Raw genomic sequence first — 18,282 nt, 5'->3', positions numbered from 1 at the left:
CAGCCAAAAATACAAAACCCTCCCCACTTTGCTTATTTCTTTTTTTTTTTTTTTAGTGAGGCAATTGGGGTTAAGTGACTTGCCCAGGGTCATACAGCTAGTAAGTGTTAAGTGTCTGAGTCCGGATTTGAACTCAGGTCCTCCTGAATCCAGGGCCAGTGCTCTATCCACTGCGCCACCTAGCTGCCCCCCTCCCCCCTTTGCTTATAAAGCTGTTCACTGTTTGGCTCCCACCTACCTTCCCAGTCTTATCTCATCTTTCTCCCTTTAATACTTTCTCTGCTTCTATCCAAATGGCCTATGGGGGGCCATTCTAAACATTCCATTCTAAGGTGAAGATAATAATAGTTGAATTTCTATGGTACTTTAAGGCTGCCTAAATGCTTTACAAATATTATCTTGTTTCATCCTCACAACATCCCTGTAAGGAAGGTTTTGTTATTTGCCAGGCAACTTTCCCAGGGTCACACAGCTAATCCACGTCCGAGGCAAAATTAGAACTCAGGTTTTCAGACTCTAGATCCTGTAGTCCTCCCAGTCACTTGGCTGCCTCATATGCATTTCATACTTAAGAGCTGCCGGACCCCTAAGGGATTGCTCTACTTTTCTCTTTCACAAAGTTTATGTTCCTATAGACTAAGGTTCCTTCACTTGAAGTTAATCTTCTGGTTTCTGCACTTCCTCCAACATGAGATTAGCCTTCCCCAACCCCTCTTAATTCAGGTGCCTTCTCTCTGTTAATTATCTTCATTTATCGCATAGAGAGCTTGCTTTTCATTAGATCGTAAGCTGCTTGAGGGCAAGCACTGGATTCTGTCTCTTTTTGTATCCCTGGCCCTTAGCCCTGCTCCCCACCAACATCATGAGATGCGCCAGTAGGAGCACAACCACGTCAAAGAGCAAAATGTGTCTGAGAAAACACAATGTTTGAGGATCACGATGAGGGCAGATATCATAATATTGATAAAGTTTTTGTGAAAAAAGCAAACATGAGAAAAGATGAAATACAAAAAGATGCCACCATGTTGGCCTCAGCCACAGTCCCCAGTGTAAGAAATGACACAGCAGCAAAAAGACACATTGGGGGCAGCTGGGTGGGGCAGTGGATAGAGCACTAGCCCTGGAGTCAGGAGGACCTTAGTTCAAATCCGGCCTCAGACACTTGACACTTACTAGTTGTGTGACCCCGGGCAAGTCACTTAACCCCCATTGCCTCACACCCCCCCCCAAAAAAAATCAAGACACATTGGAGTTCCTTGAGACTCTGCCAATGAATTGAATTACTTTGCACAGAAGGACATGAATTCTGTCGACATAAGATCTGCAAAGTTCAAATTCAACAAGTATTGACTAAATTCCTACGGTGAGGCAAGAAAGACAACCAGGCCCTACTCTCAAAAAGCTCACCAATTAGCTGGGGAAGAATGAGTACAAACAGAGCGTGATATGAAGGGCTAGTGAGGCAAGTTCCAAAGGACGGCTGTCCATCTGCTTCAGTCTCAGAATCACAGAATTTCAGAGGCAGAAGTGACCTTGGTGGTCATGTCCACAGTGTGCATCACACAACATACCTGGCAAGGAGTAACCAAGTCTTTGTTTGAAGACAGAGACAGAGGGACAGAGAACCTACCAACCCTCTAATTGTGGATCACCTTTCATTATTAGGCAATCTGTCCTTCCTCTTAATATCTGCGGTGCCGGCAGGGCACAGTGTCCGTCATATACGGGACATTTAATGAAAGCTGACTGATCAGACTGAAATCTGCCCCCCTGTAACCTCCAGCCATGGATTTATGTCACTGCTGAAAGGCATGCTGCCTCATCCTAGCAGGATGACAAAGGTTTTTTTTTATAAAGCTACAATCTCATTAATTCTACGCCTTCCAGTTGGGAATTGGCTGAGATCCCTTCCAACTAAGCAACTCCATAGTGCTTATCTCTCGTTGACCTGTATACAATAACACTTGCCCAAGAAAGAAAACGGTTTCTTCCTATGGTTTTTCCAGTAGCAATGTAGAGCTGTGAGAGCTGAACTACAAGGAAAGCTCAGTGCTGCAGAAAGAATGCTTTGAGTTGTGATGATGGAAAAGAGTTTGGACAGTCCCTTGGACAGCAAGGAGATTAGATGGGTCAATACTTGAGGAAATTAACTCCGCGTCATTGAAAGGACAAATACTGAGGCTGAAACTTAAACACTTTGACCACTTAATATGAAGACCAGACTCACTGGAAAGACCCTCTCCCAAGTTCTGGTGCTGTATCATCAATCACCTACCAGACATTTAAAACTGTTTCATGTAACTAACCCAAGTTCAACATGTCTAAAGTAAATCGCATCTTCCTTGTCCCCAAGGTAACACCATCCCAAGTTTTCACACTTAAGTCTGTCCTCTACTCCTAACTCTCCCTCAGCTGCCAACATTTGCTCTTTCTCCCTCTACATCTTTCAAAACAGTTCTTCCTCACAGAGCCACCAACTTGGTGAAAGCCTGCCTTACCTCGTGCTTGGACAATGGCAATAGCCTAATTGGCCTCCCAGCCCTAACATGCCCTCCATCCCGCTGCCAACGTGATCCTCCCTAAGCACAGGTCTGACCGCGTCATGCCCCTTCTCAATAAACCACAATGGGTCCCTATTTCCTCTGGGAACCTATCTTGGTTCCTCTCTTTGGCTTTTAAAGTTCACATTCACAAGCTGGCTCTAATCTACCTTGCCAGCCTCTCCCTATACAGGGCTCCCCTTCCCACACGTGCAATTCTAGACATCTTGGCATTCTTCCTGCTCTTCCCATGCAATAGTCAATCTCTTGTCAACCCCCAAGGCCTGAAATGTGCCTCGTCCTCCTTCTCATCTTCCTCGCCTCTACCTCATAAACCTGCCAACCTGCTACAAGAAACCTTTTGTGATCTGCCCAACTGTTAGTGTGCTCCCTCTTTAAACGACTTTGTGTATATTCTGCAATATTTATTTGTCCAAAGGCTGCTTTCCCCAAAAGACTGAAAACTCTTTATGAACAGGGTCTCTTTCATTTTTGTCTGTGTCCCTGGCATAGTACCTAGCCAACAGTAGGCACATAACAAGTACTTTGCTAGTTGATTCATTCATTCATTCGTTCGTTCATTCATTACCTGCAATAAATGAGTTTTTGCTGCATTCTTTTGTTTGTTTGGTAAAATTAACTTTGCTATTATATATACACCATTTTCCTGCAAGAAAAAAGCCAAAACATGTCATCAGATGCTGATGATATTGAGATAAGGGGCAGAAATGTATAGCAGCAACTTAACTTATTAACATAGCAAATTAATTTATTCAGTAATTCAAGGACCCATGATTTCTCAGGTGAAATTATTCCTTCCATCAATGCAGACTATTAATACCTCTTCAAATCGCTAAGTGGTCTTCAAGACATTCTACTCTGCTGAGAATTCATTGAATGAACTTTTCCTTTATTGGGTAATAGTGGATGAGGGGGGAAGGAGTGTGATGATTCAAATGTTCCTTAACTTTCTTCCACCCCAACTCTGCATGTGAAATTAACACTAATATAAAAATCAGAAAAGCTTAATAAATCAGCATCAAATAAAGATTTTTGGAAACTACATAACTGAAAACAAAGATATAGCACCTTTATAAAATAGAAATTAATGTTGTTAAAGAATCATAAGACATATTAATGTGGCCCTGTGGACTCCAAAAAATTTTGTGATCATAAATATCACATACCTCATAAAAAAAATTTTAAATGGATTCCAATATGGATGCAGACTGGGAAAGGGTGGTATGTAGGTTTAAAAAAAGAAATGTTTATGCCTACATTGAATGGAATTAAATTTTTTCATATATTTTATGTATGAAATATATATTATATATATTTTATATGTGCTATATTTATTATGTTATATAACATAAATATAAGCATATTTATATATAATATATAAATAAGTATATTTATATGTTGCATGTTTTCTGTGTATTTATATATTATATTAATATATTTTATATTTGTATAACCTTTAAAATAATGTGGTTTTATATTAAAATAAATGAATTAAGGTATTTCTAAAAACTGATTTTATTGTGAAGAAAATAATGAGGCATGTCTTAAAACCAATCCTTACTCCCTTGATCCTAGTTAATTACTTAACGGGTTTGAAGGGAGGACAGTGTCCTGGAGGCCTCGCCTGTCCACCCAGCCCTTCTCAGTCTTGCTCCTGAGTTAGTTTGCAGGACAATCGGGGGCATTAGGAGGGTTACAAGCAATCCCTTTTTCATAACACTAATCAGAAACTTTGCTTAGTATATCCCAACATGATCTGACAGGATTCAGGCTTCTGAACCAAAGGGATGACAGGAGTTAGGGTTAAGGTTGGTAAAGCCCTTCTAAGAGGATGTGTTACAGCGGAAGAACAGCAGATGGCAGCAAAGAGCAACAGTGGAAAGCAGTACAATTCATTCACTCACCAGAGGAAATTCTTTTCCCTGAGACATAAAAGGTGTGAGCCGGCCCCAGCCATTAATGTCCAGGGCCCCATGCTTTCCTGACACAGGTGACTGCATAGATGCATGCGTTCCCTACCCGTGTCCCCTCTTGTGCTGGTGGGAGCATGTACTTCGGTGTCTATGGGAGAAGTCACCTATCTGGCCAAAGGCTGCTCTCCCCAAAAGACTCCTTATGAACAGGGTCTGTTTCCGGTTGGTTCAGTCATGCCTCACTCTCTGTGACCCCAACTGCAGTTTTCTTGGCAGAGATACTGGAGTGGTTTGCCATGTCATACTCCAGCTTTCACAGATGAGGAAACAGACAAACAAGGTCAAGTGACTTACCCAGGATCACACAGTGTCTGAGGCCAGATTTGAACTCAGGAAGATAATTCTTCCTGACTCCAAGCCTGGCACCCTATCCACTGAGCCACCCAGCTGCCCCTTGTTTGGCTATACTACTCGATTAAGTGTCTTTTGTTTTAAACTACTGCGTCCTGGAATTGATCTGATAAAAAAAAAAAAAGAAACCTATCACTAAGGGCTTAAGAGCCTTGGTTTGGGGTAGATACGGACCCATCAATTGTTTTATACCTGGTATAGCTCTCTGGGGAATCGACGGGGTGGGGGGAGGTCTTTCATGTCAATAAAATGTAAGCTCCTCAATTAGAATTTGGTTTTTCACTTCGTATGGTACCGCTTTCTTTACCAAGTCATTGCACATTTTGTAGTTTTGTGCACTATGTTGATGAAAAATATTCTTTAAACAAATTTCAATAAATTGGTAAATTTCTGCCATGGATTTTTTTTGTTCCAATTGTGAGAAAACAGCACAAATTCTTTCTCAGGGTTGTGGTTCTAGGGCAGAATTCACAAGTGCCACATTAAATCATGGTAAGGATCAGTCTACTTTCCACTGTTTCTCACACAAGCAAAATATTGTTATTTTTGCCGATATGACTGTACTCTGTAAAAGACAGCAGTGATTAACATGATAGCCTTACTTTCTAAACAACCCTGGCATGTACACAATTGCAACTACTGAAAATAACCTGAACAAATGCATAAGGAAAAAGAAATAAGCCATTCCATAAGGCTGAGTCAAACAGGAAGGGAGGTAAGAATGAGTCATCAGAAAGAACAGCGCTTCCTCTCTTCCGTGTCTGTCAAGCATGTATTTGCTTTTCTAAATAAAATCCACTGGAAGCCAATGGGTACCGTACAACGTGGGGGGTGAAGAATATGAAAACTACCCTGTAAAAATCAGCAACACGTCCTCAGCTCTGTGAAACGTGTACAAATCAGCCTCAAATCTCCGACGATTTAAAATAGACACTCTACCTGTACCACTTGGTGAGCGTTTGTGTCATTGAGCACCAGTTCAGTGAGAGCAGCACAGCAGGCTGTAATGAAGAATCCCAGAGATCGTGAATGAGCAAAGGGGGCTAAGAGCCTTAGAACTTCCAGACACATCGTTTACATCATTTGACTTGCATGTTATTACCCACGTCAAACAACTCCTGACAAAACCCATTTTGTCCCAACCCTGAATTTTAGATCGGAAATTAGCCTGCCTTCAAGACACTAGTCGTTGGGCACTACCTTCCCCATCCCCTCCGCTGCCACCCCCAACTTGTATTTATATCACTCTGTATTCATTAGTATTGATTCTGCGCATGCTGATGCATGGCCCTGCAGTCTCCCCATTAGACTGAAAACTCCTCGACAATAGCAAATGTTTAACCGGTGTGCTTGTACCTGATTGAAGAGAAAAGGTGTTTTCTTGTATTTCTTGAGGGCTTAAATCTTCTGACAAACGAAGATGCTGGATTCTCCCTGCTGCATTTGCACTGGACAAGCTCCCAATGGAAGAACGATCAGAAACTAAATTTCTGTCTCTGGAAAAACATAATGCAAATATGAGCAAGCGAGTAAAATTGGAACGATCCACTGCTTACAATACTGTTCAGCCCAACCTGGAAAGACTTAAATGAACTGATACAGAGGGAACGGAGCAGAACCAGGAGAACACTGTACACACAAACAGCAATATGGTACAATTAACAACTGTGAACGACTGAGTTATTCTCAGCAATACCATATTCCAAAACAATCCCAAAGAACTCATAATGATAAATGCTACCCCTGCCTCTAAAGAAAGAACTGATAGGGGCAGCTAGGTGGTGCAGTGGATAGAGCACTGGCCCTGGAGTCAGGAGGACCTGAGTTCAAATCCAGCCTCAGACACTTAACACTTACTAGCTGTGTGACCCTGGGTAAGTCACTTAACCCCAATTGCCTCACTAAAAAAAAGGGGAAAAAAAAACTGATGGAATCTGAATACAGACCAAAGCACACTATTTTTGACTGCCTTTCTTTTTTGTTCACATTTTCTAACACAAAAATGATTAATATGGAAATGTTTTACATGACTACATATGTATAACCTATATCAGATCGCTTACTGTCTCAGGAAAGAGAGAAGAGGCGCAGAATTTGGAACTTAAAACTAAAAAAAAAAATGTTAAAAATTGTTTTTACCTGTAATTGGAAAAATAAAATACTATATATTTTTAAAAGAACTGTTTGGTCCTGCTGTCTGGCACATCTGCATCCTGGCCAGCTTCATTCAATCAGGAGGCTGTTGATACAGAACCATCCCTATCTGTCACCACCCTGAGCTGACCACCTCACCTCTGACTTAAACGGGAAGACTGTGGTCATCTGGTAAAACTGTGGCCCCTGTTTATGTCTCCATCCTTCCTCTCTCATCCTGCCCTCTGTCTCAAAGGAAGAAGAGTTACTCTCCTAGGACTCCCTAGGTTTCCATCCCCTCCACACTACTACACTCATCCCTTCTGGAAGCCTGACCAATTGTATTCCTGCTTATCCCCCTCCCTGCTTGGACTTTCACTCTCTCCCCTTCCTTTGGTACCATTCTTTCAAACAGGAATCAATCTTGCCCATTTTAGGGGGAAAAACCCCTTTCCTTCCTAACCTACTTCTTCTCAAACAATGTGCCCTGTCTGCACTTCTTCACCACGCATTTCCTCCCTAATTCTCTGTCCTTTGGTTTCCATCTTTCTGCACTAATCAGGCCGGTGACCCCAAAAGTGAGAGCGGTCTGCTCTTCGTCCACATTCTTCTCGACCCCTTTCCAACAACGCTGTCGGCTCCTCCTCCTCCTCCTCCCCAAAGTTTCTCGTCCCTTGGCTTCTGACTGCTCCTTCTCTCCATCCTACTACTCATCTCGTCTGCGGCTATATTTCCTAAGACTCAGTTCTGGGCCCTCTCTTTAGTGTCTTCCACACTCTGCCTCAGTGACGTGATCCTTTCTTAAGGCATCACCGATTACTTCTATGAGGATGAGTCTCGGGACTCAACCATTCACCTGCGTGAATCTACCCGTCAGTAGCACGTCTCCACTTGGATGTCACAATAACACCCCATACAAACTCATCCTCTTCCCCCCATGATCACACTTTACAGCGGGTATAAATTTACCGCTATTCTCTTAGCTGCAAAAGCCAGTGCTCAATTCTCACTTATCTTTGTCGAACGTTCTGTTACTTTGGAGATCATTGACCACCTTCTCCTCCCACAGACTCTCTCTCTCCTCTTTGGGTCTTCATGACACTGCTCTCTTCCTACCTGTCTGACCATTTCTTCTGAGGCTCCTGGACTGCATTTTCACCCATGTCATGGCACGCAAATGGGGCTATTTCCTAAGGCTCTCTCTCCTAGGCCCCCCACTCTTCTCGATTTACCCTCTCCTCAGCTCCCCTGGATTTACTTATCATCTTTACCTGATAACGCACAGCTATAGCTATCCAGCCCCGATGTCTCCCTGAGTTTTAATCGCACACCACCAATTGCCTATTGAACAGTTCAAACTGTATGTCCTGCAGAAATCTCAAATGCAACAGATCCATAACAGAACGCATTATCTTTCCATTTGCTAAATGCATAACTTAAATTTGGAGTCCAGAGTCCATGAAATACACCTGAAAACCAGAGGAAGGCCTTACTACTAAGGACGCATTCAGAAGAATGCAGTGGAGGACAAGCCTTGTTCTGTTCTGTTTTGTTTTGTTTTGTTTTTTTAAGTGAGGCAATTGGGGTTAAGTGACTTGCCCAGGGTCACACAGCTAGTAAATGTTAAGTGTCTGAGGCCGCATTTGAACTCAGGTCCTCCTGACTCCAGGGCCGGTGCTCTATCCACTGCGCCATCTAGCTGCCCCCACAAGCCTTATTCTGAATTAAATTCAACACTATACACAGAAAGGGGATCAAGATGAGTCTTCAAAGCATTCATTGAATGGTATGCAATTCTGAATTAATATCTTATTAACAGAGTCCCCAGCAGCTACCCCAGAAGGCAGCCCACACTCTATACAATGAAAAGGAAATTTTCAAAATGAACAACAGAAAAATCAAGTTGGACGTAAGAAATTAATTCAGAATATACAGTGATAAAGAGGCTGTATTTTATGTAAAATTACTGAAAACAGCAAAATGTAAATTGGTGCCAGTTAATGTTACAGCACAGAATGAAATACAATACAATAATTTAAACAAACAAGAATCCGCAAAGAGCTGTAAGTTTGACTTCCTTTTTCGTGAGATGAGAAACATGATTAGCCAAATCACTACTCGCCGTAAAATTCTGTCTGTATATTTTAGGATACTCCTTCAGAAAAAAATGAACTATTTTATATGATCTGATTTCTTAATATACCCAGGAAGAACAGGGCCTGAATAGTATTGATTTAACAACATCCAGTCATCTTGGTATTGATGAGTTGCCCGAGCTAAATTAGCATGAGTTTTATGGGCTGTAGATCATAATAGAAAAGCTTTCAAGAAGAAATACTGTTAGTTAACTATGAATTATTACCCTACGGTCACACAATTTACTTTATCATAATAATAGTTTATACTGCTTTCCTGAAGGTGATGGTGGAAATGTTTTTATTAAATGCTTGCCAAATTGAATTATTGAATACTCTGACCTATCTAACATGCAAATGATAGAAGCCATATTGTAATGTACTTCCAGAGAATTTCAATTTGACTCTCATAACAAATTGTTCTTTCCCACTATCATAGTTTCTGGGTCATTGAATTCCTTTACTAGATTTACAGGCTTAGAAAAGGCCTAATACAGGCATTCGTGATTTTATAAAACAAAAATCATAATGGGAAAATGATGGAAGATCTTCCATTTGCAGGTAATGTATCTATGGCTGGTAATGAATCTGTTCTTTGAACTCTGCCAATATGTGATTGATGAAATGATCTCATGGACTGAGATGCATTAGGTAATAACTATTAACAGTTTATTCAATATTGACAAACTACTCATAAACCTTTTCTAGAAAAAAAAGAGAGAAATTTAGATGATTCCTCAAATTAAAAAAAAAAAACCTGACAGATTACAGGAATAGTGTTATTTTTTAACACAGTAGGGTGCCATGAAAATGCCACTCTTCACAATGGCAGAACTAGATATCCTATGGATCCAATACCTTTAACCAGATCAGCAAGACAGCAGATAAAGCAAAGCTACATGCCACACTAGGTGCCCTCTAAGGAAGTTATTATTTTTTTCTCTTAAAATAGGAATTATGAAGATTTCTTTCTTTCTTTTTTTTTTTTTTAAGTGAGGCAATTGGGGTTAAGTGACTTGCCCAGGGTCACACAGCTAGTTAAGTGTCTGAGGCTGGATTTGAACTCAGGTACTCCTGATTCCAGGGCCGGTGCTCTATCCATTGCGCCACCTAGCTGCCCCTACTAAAATAGGAATTATGAAGATTTCTAATAGAAGACATCAGTTAAGAGATGGTGCTGATATTCTAAAAATGGGGTCAAAATGACTGCGAGGGAAAGCACAGAATATCACTGAAGTTGAGAGTTGCAAGGGCCCCCCAGAGTCCAACCCACAGCTCAGAAAGGGGTTCTGACTACACCATCCCTGCAGGGTGTTCCTCCAACTCGGGCACAAAGATCCCCAAAGTGACCAGGCTATGGAGGGATAGCTCTATTTATTACAAAGCTATTCTTCCTGACATGGAACCCATATCTGACTCTGACTCTGCCAATCATCGAACATGGCTCTGAACTCTGGATCCCAAATACTAAGTCTGATCTCTCAGGCCTGACAGCCCTTCAGACACCTGAACAGAACTATCATGTCCCTCCCTCCCCAGCCCGAGTCTTCTCGTGAATAAATATTCCCATTTCCTTTAACCAATCCCCGTATGGAAAGAACTCAAGGGCCTTTACCACCTCCGTGGTGTCCTCTGAAGCCTTTGTAGCTTATCTACGTCCTTGCTGAGCTGGGACACCTGGAACCAATCATCATACTTCAGATGTAGTCCAAGCAAGGCAAACTACAGGAGGATGGTCGTCCCTTGTTATTAGAAGCTCGGCTTCGCCTAGTGCCGTCCAAAAGTGTATTTATTTGGCTGTTATTGAGTTGTTTTTTCAGTCTGTGACCCCATTTGGGGTTTTCTGGGCAAAGATACTAGACTGGTTTGCCATTTCCTTCTACAGCTCATTTTACAGATGAGGGAACTGAGGCAAACAACTAGTGAATGTCTGAGGCCAGGTGTGAACTCAAGAAGACGAGTCTTCCTGACTCCAGGCCCGGCCTTCTATCCACTGTGCCATCTAGTCTTCTCGTTACCAAATCTAACGGCTGATTTCCATTGACCTTGCACTGCAGGAAGATCCCCGAGTCATTCTGAAGCATCCTGCCAAGCCTGCCTCTCCTGCCTTCTAGCAGGAGAGCTGGTTTCTTGAATCCAAATACGCTACTAAACTTCATACTTTTAAGTCAGCCAAGTGTTTTAATCTGTCAAGATATTTTTTAATCCTGACTACCACCCAATGAGTTAGCTAGATGCCTCCCAGTTTTCTGTCAAGTGTAGGTCTGACAAGACCTTAGAATTCTAATCCGTGCAGCGCTAAACCAGGTACCCAGAGGAGAGAAAATGAAACACACCACCTGCCTGTTGGAGAAGGGATGAAACGGAAATGCACAATGAGAAAGACATTTTGGGGCACGGTGAATGCATGAATTTATTTTGTTTGACTACGCAAATTTGTTGTGAGGTGTTTTTAAAAATGATTCAATGGGGCGGGAATGGGAAGGAATGACAAGTGCTTATATAAATAAAATCATACCTACACCCGTGCCAGCATTTAATAGGCATGTCCCTGATAGAATTTTAAGGAGCCCAGACCAAGCTCATACCGCACTGGACACCTCCTGCCACAACTACTCTGAGAGCCTTGCATTCATCTGTGTCCAAACCCACATCTCCATCTTCTCCACAGGGCCCTGCCAACATCATGGTAAACTATTTTCTGCAATGTCCCCTGTGGGTACCAGTGCAGTAACCCTGTCAGAGGAGAAAAGGCCGCTGTGGCACAGCCTATTCTTGAGGGAGTTTTCCGCCTCTCTGCGATCCCTGACTACTTTTCAACAAGCATCGTTTTCAGGAAGCCATCCTTGAATCTTCCCCATCTGTTCCTGCAAATCACCGGTGACCTTAGCCTGTGCTCCCTGATGGCGAGTCTCTGAAGAAGGTGGCCCCAGGGACAATGGAGAGAGAAGCCGCGGCGTATTTCTATATGAAGACGCTCATCCAAGAAATAACATGTCAGGGAAGAAGCAGGGCTGCCCAAGTCCACGGGGTGAAATACAATGAAAGGCAGCCCGAGGGGCTCACTGGTCAGCCCACAAGGATGAAGAGGCTGGAAGCGCACACACCAGGTGTTTGTTATGGAGAAACGATGTGGGTGAGGGCACAGAGAGGAGAAGCGCTCAGGATGAGAAGACGTGGGCATTTTATGTTCCAATGATCCGTGAGCACAGGCACAGATTTGGGGCCAATATGCTGACCTGCATTTGACCTCATGAATAGTAATTACTAAAACACAGGACCCTTGACACCTCAATGAATCTTCGACTTCATCGGGGACCCCTCCACCTGGACAGACGCCATCCTCGGAAGTTCTCACCTCTGTTCTCCTGGATGTCTCCAACGGAGGTGAGCAAGGCCTCCTCTGGGTCTCTTAAAGGTCCATGGACACTTGGGCTGAGCATCCCCTCCCCTCCCCCAGCAAGCCCCAGCTGGCAACATGCCGCCCGTGCCCACCAGGACTCTCTGCCCTTGGAGCTTCTGCAAGTTTCTCTTTAGGGAGGAGATGAAAGGGGTTCTAACCAGCCCCGAGGGGGGAGCCGGGACCTACCCTTGTAAAAGGTGGAGAAGCTGCTTGATGCCGCCCCACGTGCGGATCTCCACGCTGGTCTCGGGGTCCTCGCACACCTGGACCAGAATCCAGACGACGCTCCACAGCAGCTTCAGGTGATCAGAATGGAGCAGGCTGAGGAGGACGGGAATGCCCTCGTACATCTTCACCTGCTCCTTCACTTGGGATTCAGCACAGAGGAGCCGCAGCAGCTCAGCGGTCAGCCTGAAAGGCAACACATGGCACTGCAATGAGGAGCAACGCTTTTGTGGTCTGTCTTTGAGAAACAAAAATCACCAGCGACCCCCAGATCATACAGCAGATTAGCATTTCCTACTCGGACACACCAACAACAAATTACACTGTCTCAGCGGCAGATTTCTTTGTTGGTTTACCCTCAAATCAAAATAAAATGTGAGCACCTACCCCATGCTAAGAATGATGTGGGGACACCCCATAAACACGAGACGTGATGGTCTCCCTCCCACAAAAACTCAGAATCCAGTTGGGGGAGATAAGATACACATGCACATGTGGAGCAAACAGTTCAAGGCCTTACAGAACTAAGGGGTAAGTGAAATTAAAATTAACTGGATGGGCGCAGACTGTGCCTTAAATAGGAATGAGGAGACAGAGCTATGGCTGCAGAGCACCCACAAGCTCACCTAACACTGGGCAACTGACAGAACGCTTTCTTCACATCCACTCTGGGAGTGAAATGTGCCCATTTCACAGCTGAAGAAACTGAGGCGGCTGGAAATTAAGTGACTTGCTCAAGGTCACAAAGTCAGTAAGGAGCAAAGCTGGGACTCCAACCCTGGTCTTCTGACTCCATGTCTAGTGCTCTTTTCACTCCGTCACCCTGGGCTTCTGCACATCTTACCTCACTGGATGACAGTGAGTGCAACCTAGAAGCATGTCTGGGAGTGGGGAGGATAGGTAGAGAGGAACAGAATGGATGGAGAAAAGCATTAAGAATTTACTCAATGCTAGGCCCTATGCTAAGTGCCAGGACTGATGGAGGAGCCCCAAACAGCTCTGAAACCAAAAGACCTTTGCTCTTAATACTGAAGACATTCTTCTGAGCAGACAGCAAGGAGGCCTTCTCCGTGCGTGTTTATGTTCCAAAGCAGATGCACCAGGGAGAAGAAAGAAGATGGAGAACCAATAGAAACACTTCATCTGGTTTGGTTCTCGGGAGAATGCAACCACCTCCATCAATGCCTCTTTTTTATTTTTTATTTTATTTTATTATTTTAGTGAGGCAATTGGGGTTAAGTGACTTGCCCAGGGTCACACAGCTAGTAAGTATTAAGTGTCTGAGGCCGGATTTGAACTCAGGTACTCCTGACTCCAGGGCCAGTGCTCTATCCACTGCGCCACCTAGCTGCCCCCATCAATGCCTCTTTGATGAGCACTGTCAGGAGCCGGGGGATCACGGAGGGGAGTCTTCCAGACCCCTGACCCTCCTTATCTCCTAAAACCTCAGAAAAACAAGTCTGCGGTGGAAACAGTTCTCGAATGGTACAAAACTGAATCTTCTCTTAGTGACTCTGTGATGAAGACAGCACCAGGTGAGGGGGCGGTGGTGGCGCTAGGATAGAAATTGGGCACCGCTACCTAGATGAGCTTGAGCAGGTCCTTTTACCTCTGAGCCTCAGTTTCTTCAGCTGTACAAATAAAGTATTGGGCCAAACGGGCCCCGAAGTTCCTCCTGGTTCTAAATCCCATGATTCGATGACTCAGGATGATCACTATGAATTACTGTTCTGATGGAGCGATGTATTTGTTTGCACACATAATGGGCACATGTAACTTCACAGGAGGCATACTGGATACAGAAGGGATATGGAATTTGACAGGAGGGTGGTTCTGGGGGTATCCTTGCTCCATCAAAAATACCAAAGCACCAACCGCCTGCCACAGTCTACGGCAAAGCGTCTCAAACTGTGGGTTGCAACCCCTTATGGGATCACAAAACTGAATATGGGAGTCACAAAAAATGTGGCAACAGTAAATGTATGATTTGTATGCCTATTGTATATACTGTATACCTGGGGTCACAGAAAATTTTCTCAGGCAAAAGGGTTGTGAGTGGAAAAAGTTTAAGCAGGCCTGGCATAAGGAAGTCATGATCGATCACAGGGAGCAGCGAGGGAGGAAGAAGTGCATGGGCTGGAATCCGATCACTCCATTTCCTTGTGCAAGTTTCTTGCACGTACATGAAAGAGGGAGTTTTCACATCGCATTAATGTCACGATATTAAATCAAGAACGTGCTATAAGAGGAGAACAAAATCTGCTTCCTACCTTTTAGAGAGCAAGTCGTACTCGTGTAATATCATCAGCAGGTTTTCTACGATGGTGAGCTCACTGATCTTCTCCCTGCATTCTGGACTACAAAGGGAAAAGTCTTAGGCACGACCAGAAGTCCTCATCACCTTATTCCATCTCCTTCACCGCCACGAGCATCACATTTGCTCAGGGTAAAGGCTCTCACAAGCTCCACACAGAATGGAGAGATTCGATACATCACAAAACATAAACTCCATGACTGGCAGCACTGGAGCCTTGTCCCTCCCACAGATAAAGAGGCTAGTCCTTCCTTAGGATGCGCATGGATCTAGAAGTTATCAAACTTAGTGGTTTGAAAGATGGGCTGGAGCTTCCCATGCACTCTATTAATATTTTAAACAGATTTTTATTGACATCTTTTGCTTTTTTATCATTTAAATTTTCCTCTTTATCCCTTCCTATCCCCTCTCCCAGAACACTGTCCCTTTAAGCAAATATTTTTTAAAAGAAAAAAGACAGAGGGAAAGGAGAGGGAAAAATGAGCAAAACCAACCGACACATCTAAAGCATCTACCTGTATATGCAACATTCTACACCCTTGGACTCCTACTTCTACAAAGTAGCAAAGATGGTACGCTCTCATTCTTAACATTAGCAAAAAGAAAGAAAAAGCTCAAGAAAAAATAAAATGGGGGCAGCTAGGTGGCACAGTGGATAAAGCAACGGCCCTGGATTCAGGAGGACCTGAGTTCAAATCCGGCCTCAGACACTTGACACTTACTAGCTGTGTGACCCTGGGCAAGTCACTTAACCCCCAATGCCCCACCAAAAAAACCAAAATACACCACTTTGGCCCAGGATCCTTTTTAAAGGGACATTGCATATTATGACTGCACCATGGGGGTTTTCTGCAAAATTGGACTAAGGAAAAAGGAAAGGAACCAGAGAGACTCTATGCACTTAAAAAAAAACAAAAGCAGCAGCAGTCTGTGTCACAGCTATGATTGAATTGATAAAAGTACATTCAAAGAAACTTACCTTTCAGCTAAACTAGTAAGTGCAAGAAGGGCCCCCAATAGAACATTTGTGTCTCTGGCTCCTAATAAATTTACTAACGTCTGGAAAAAAAAATGGGTTTTTAAATTAAAGGACAGAAAGTGTGTTTCTTGTTCAGCATATTTTTTTGCTTGTTTATTTCTCAAGAACGTAATGAACCATTTAACAGACATTCACCTACATGTTACAAATGTCCTCACCCCTGCAGAGGGAAGACCAAGAGAGGGGATGGGAAGAGGCTGCCCAGGACTGCCAGTTGGTGACCCCTTGTTCTAGAATCCCAGGCTCTCTTTCTCACCTCAGATGAGAAAGCTGAAGTATTCGGCTGAAGGTCTCAGGCACAGCCTGGGAATGATCCCTTCTCTATTTTTTTCTCTGATCAGCTCTCTCTGGCCAGAGAGCTCCACAGGGCCTGGCCGGCTTCCCTGACACGCCCACCTCCCTCTGAGGTCTCCCAAAGGCCCCTATTGGATGCTCTGTGGGCTCATTCTCAACATGACAGGCCACAGTCTTCTCAGAAACAGGGTTAAGGTCCCAGAAAGATGTGGGAATAAAGGAATGCACCAGGAATAGGGAGGTAGACAATACTCAACTCAGTTTCACAAGTATTAAAGGCCTTATAGATGAAGGACAAAAATTAATTCAGACTATTCATTAGAAGGACAAATACTAAGGCTGAAGCTTCACTGCTTTGGCCGCATAATGAGAAGATGGGACTCACTGGAAAAGGCTCTGATGCTGGGAAAGACTGAAGGGGAAAGAAGGGGACGGCAGAGGAGATGAACAGCATCATGAAAGCAACAAACATGAGCTCGGGTAGACTTCAAGAGAAAGGGAGGGACAGCCTCCCAGGCTGAGGGGCTATGGTCCATGGGGTCACAAAGAGGCAACAGGGTGGCCCATGCAGAGTGATGGGGGTGGGAGATGAGGCCCGAGGAGCACAACTATAGACCCTCAGCCTGGGAGTGATGTGGGCAGGGACTGAAGCCCCATTCCCAAAGCCGAGCAGACTCAGTGGCTTCACAAAGCTCTTACCTTGTGCGCTCCGCTAGCTATGACCCATTCTCTTTGATCTCTGACAGCAGAAAGTTTCTGAAAGATATCTAGGCGAGAAAGGAAATCACAAAGTGGGCTTCTTGGTCCCCGGTCACCCCGCTCCCCAGGACTGATCGGTTCCTTGAAAATATCCCATCAGCAGACGCACCAAGGTGGGCCATTAGCCACGTGGGGAAATGTTATAAACCGTGAGAAACTTTCCCAGGCACCCAAAATCCAAACTACAAAAAGCTTAAGATGAGGAGAGAGGAGGTGCTTCCTCCCAGGCTGTCGGTGCAGGAAGGACCCCTGGGAAGACGTGTGGTAGGCATAAGAGAATGGACATTGGCCAAGGTCATCTGAGGCCCCCCAGATCCAGGAGGGGAGAGAAGAGGAGCAGAGGTGGGGCCTCTCAGGCTGGAAGCACTGCACTCGTCTCCTCTCCTCTCCTCTCCTCTCCCCTGGCCTTCCCACTCCTCCATCCTTCCAAGACCTTCTGGGCCTCTTCCTTGTCTCTTCCCACCTGCCCTTTAAAAGGGCGGTGGGAGCAGAGAATAGAGATCTTCTCCTGGGCCTGTGCAGGCACCATTTTCTAATCAGCCGAACGCTGCACTTCCTAATAATCAATCGGAAGGGGAAAGTGTGTCTCAGGAAGAACCGTCCCTTTCCAGGACCCAAAGGGCTCATCCGAGTCTGGGGGGACTAAAAGGAAGATCTGCTGCTTCTCCTTGGGGCACAGAGGCACATGTGGATGCGTGGGAACCCTTCAGGACAGGGGGATTTCAATTGCAAGGACGGGCAGTACCTTGATGGCAGCCATTTTTTTTAAAGTTCATAGGAAAGTGCGCACACCCTCTGGAGTGACAGTGAAAATCAATGGGAAAATGGGATTTTACCGAAATCGATGGAATTTATCCCATTCATTTACTGGAGTCTATATGTACTTACTAGTTAAATACTTTATTCAATAAATCTTACAAAAATGTTTTACATGGAGCTATATTCGGTGCATATTGAGATTGGGGGGAGGGAGGAGGGAGGATATCTGACACCTGTGATTTCACCAGAACATGGGAACTCCTGGTCCAGAAACTCCCTCCACTAATGCAGATGGGCAACCAGTCTATATCTTTCAGACTTATGGGGTTGTTGTCA

General features: G+C 44.2%; 1 protein-coding gene across 1 annotated transcript in view; it reads right to left on the bottom strand.

Moving 5' to 3' along the window:
- The window catches only part of NEK10 (NIMA related kinase 10), a 241,392-nt gene that overhangs the window by 165,124 nt on the left and 57,986 nt on the right, over positions 1-18,282 (bottom strand). Inside the window, 7 exon segments of the mRNA XM_043969156.1 lie at positions 3,130-3,207; positions 5,825-5,886; positions 6,242-6,381; positions 12,743-12,967; positions 15,052-15,138; positions 16,075-16,154; positions 17,128-17,195. Coding sequence (XP_043825091.1) covers positions 3,130-3,207; positions 5,825-5,886; positions 6,242-6,381; positions 12,743-12,967; positions 15,052-15,138; positions 16,075-16,154; positions 17,128-17,195 — 740 coding nt within the window.

Source organism: Dromiciops gliroides, chromosome 5, assembly GCF_019393635.1.
Source record: "Dromiciops gliroides isolate mDroGli1 chromosome 5, mDroGli1.pri, whole genome shotgun sequence".
In the NCBI taxonomy this organism is placed as follows: Eukaryota; Metazoa; Chordata; class Mammalia; order Microbiotheria; family Microbiotheriidae; genus Dromiciops; species Dromiciops gliroides.
This window is presented reverse-complemented; position numbering and strand designations above follow the sequence as displayed.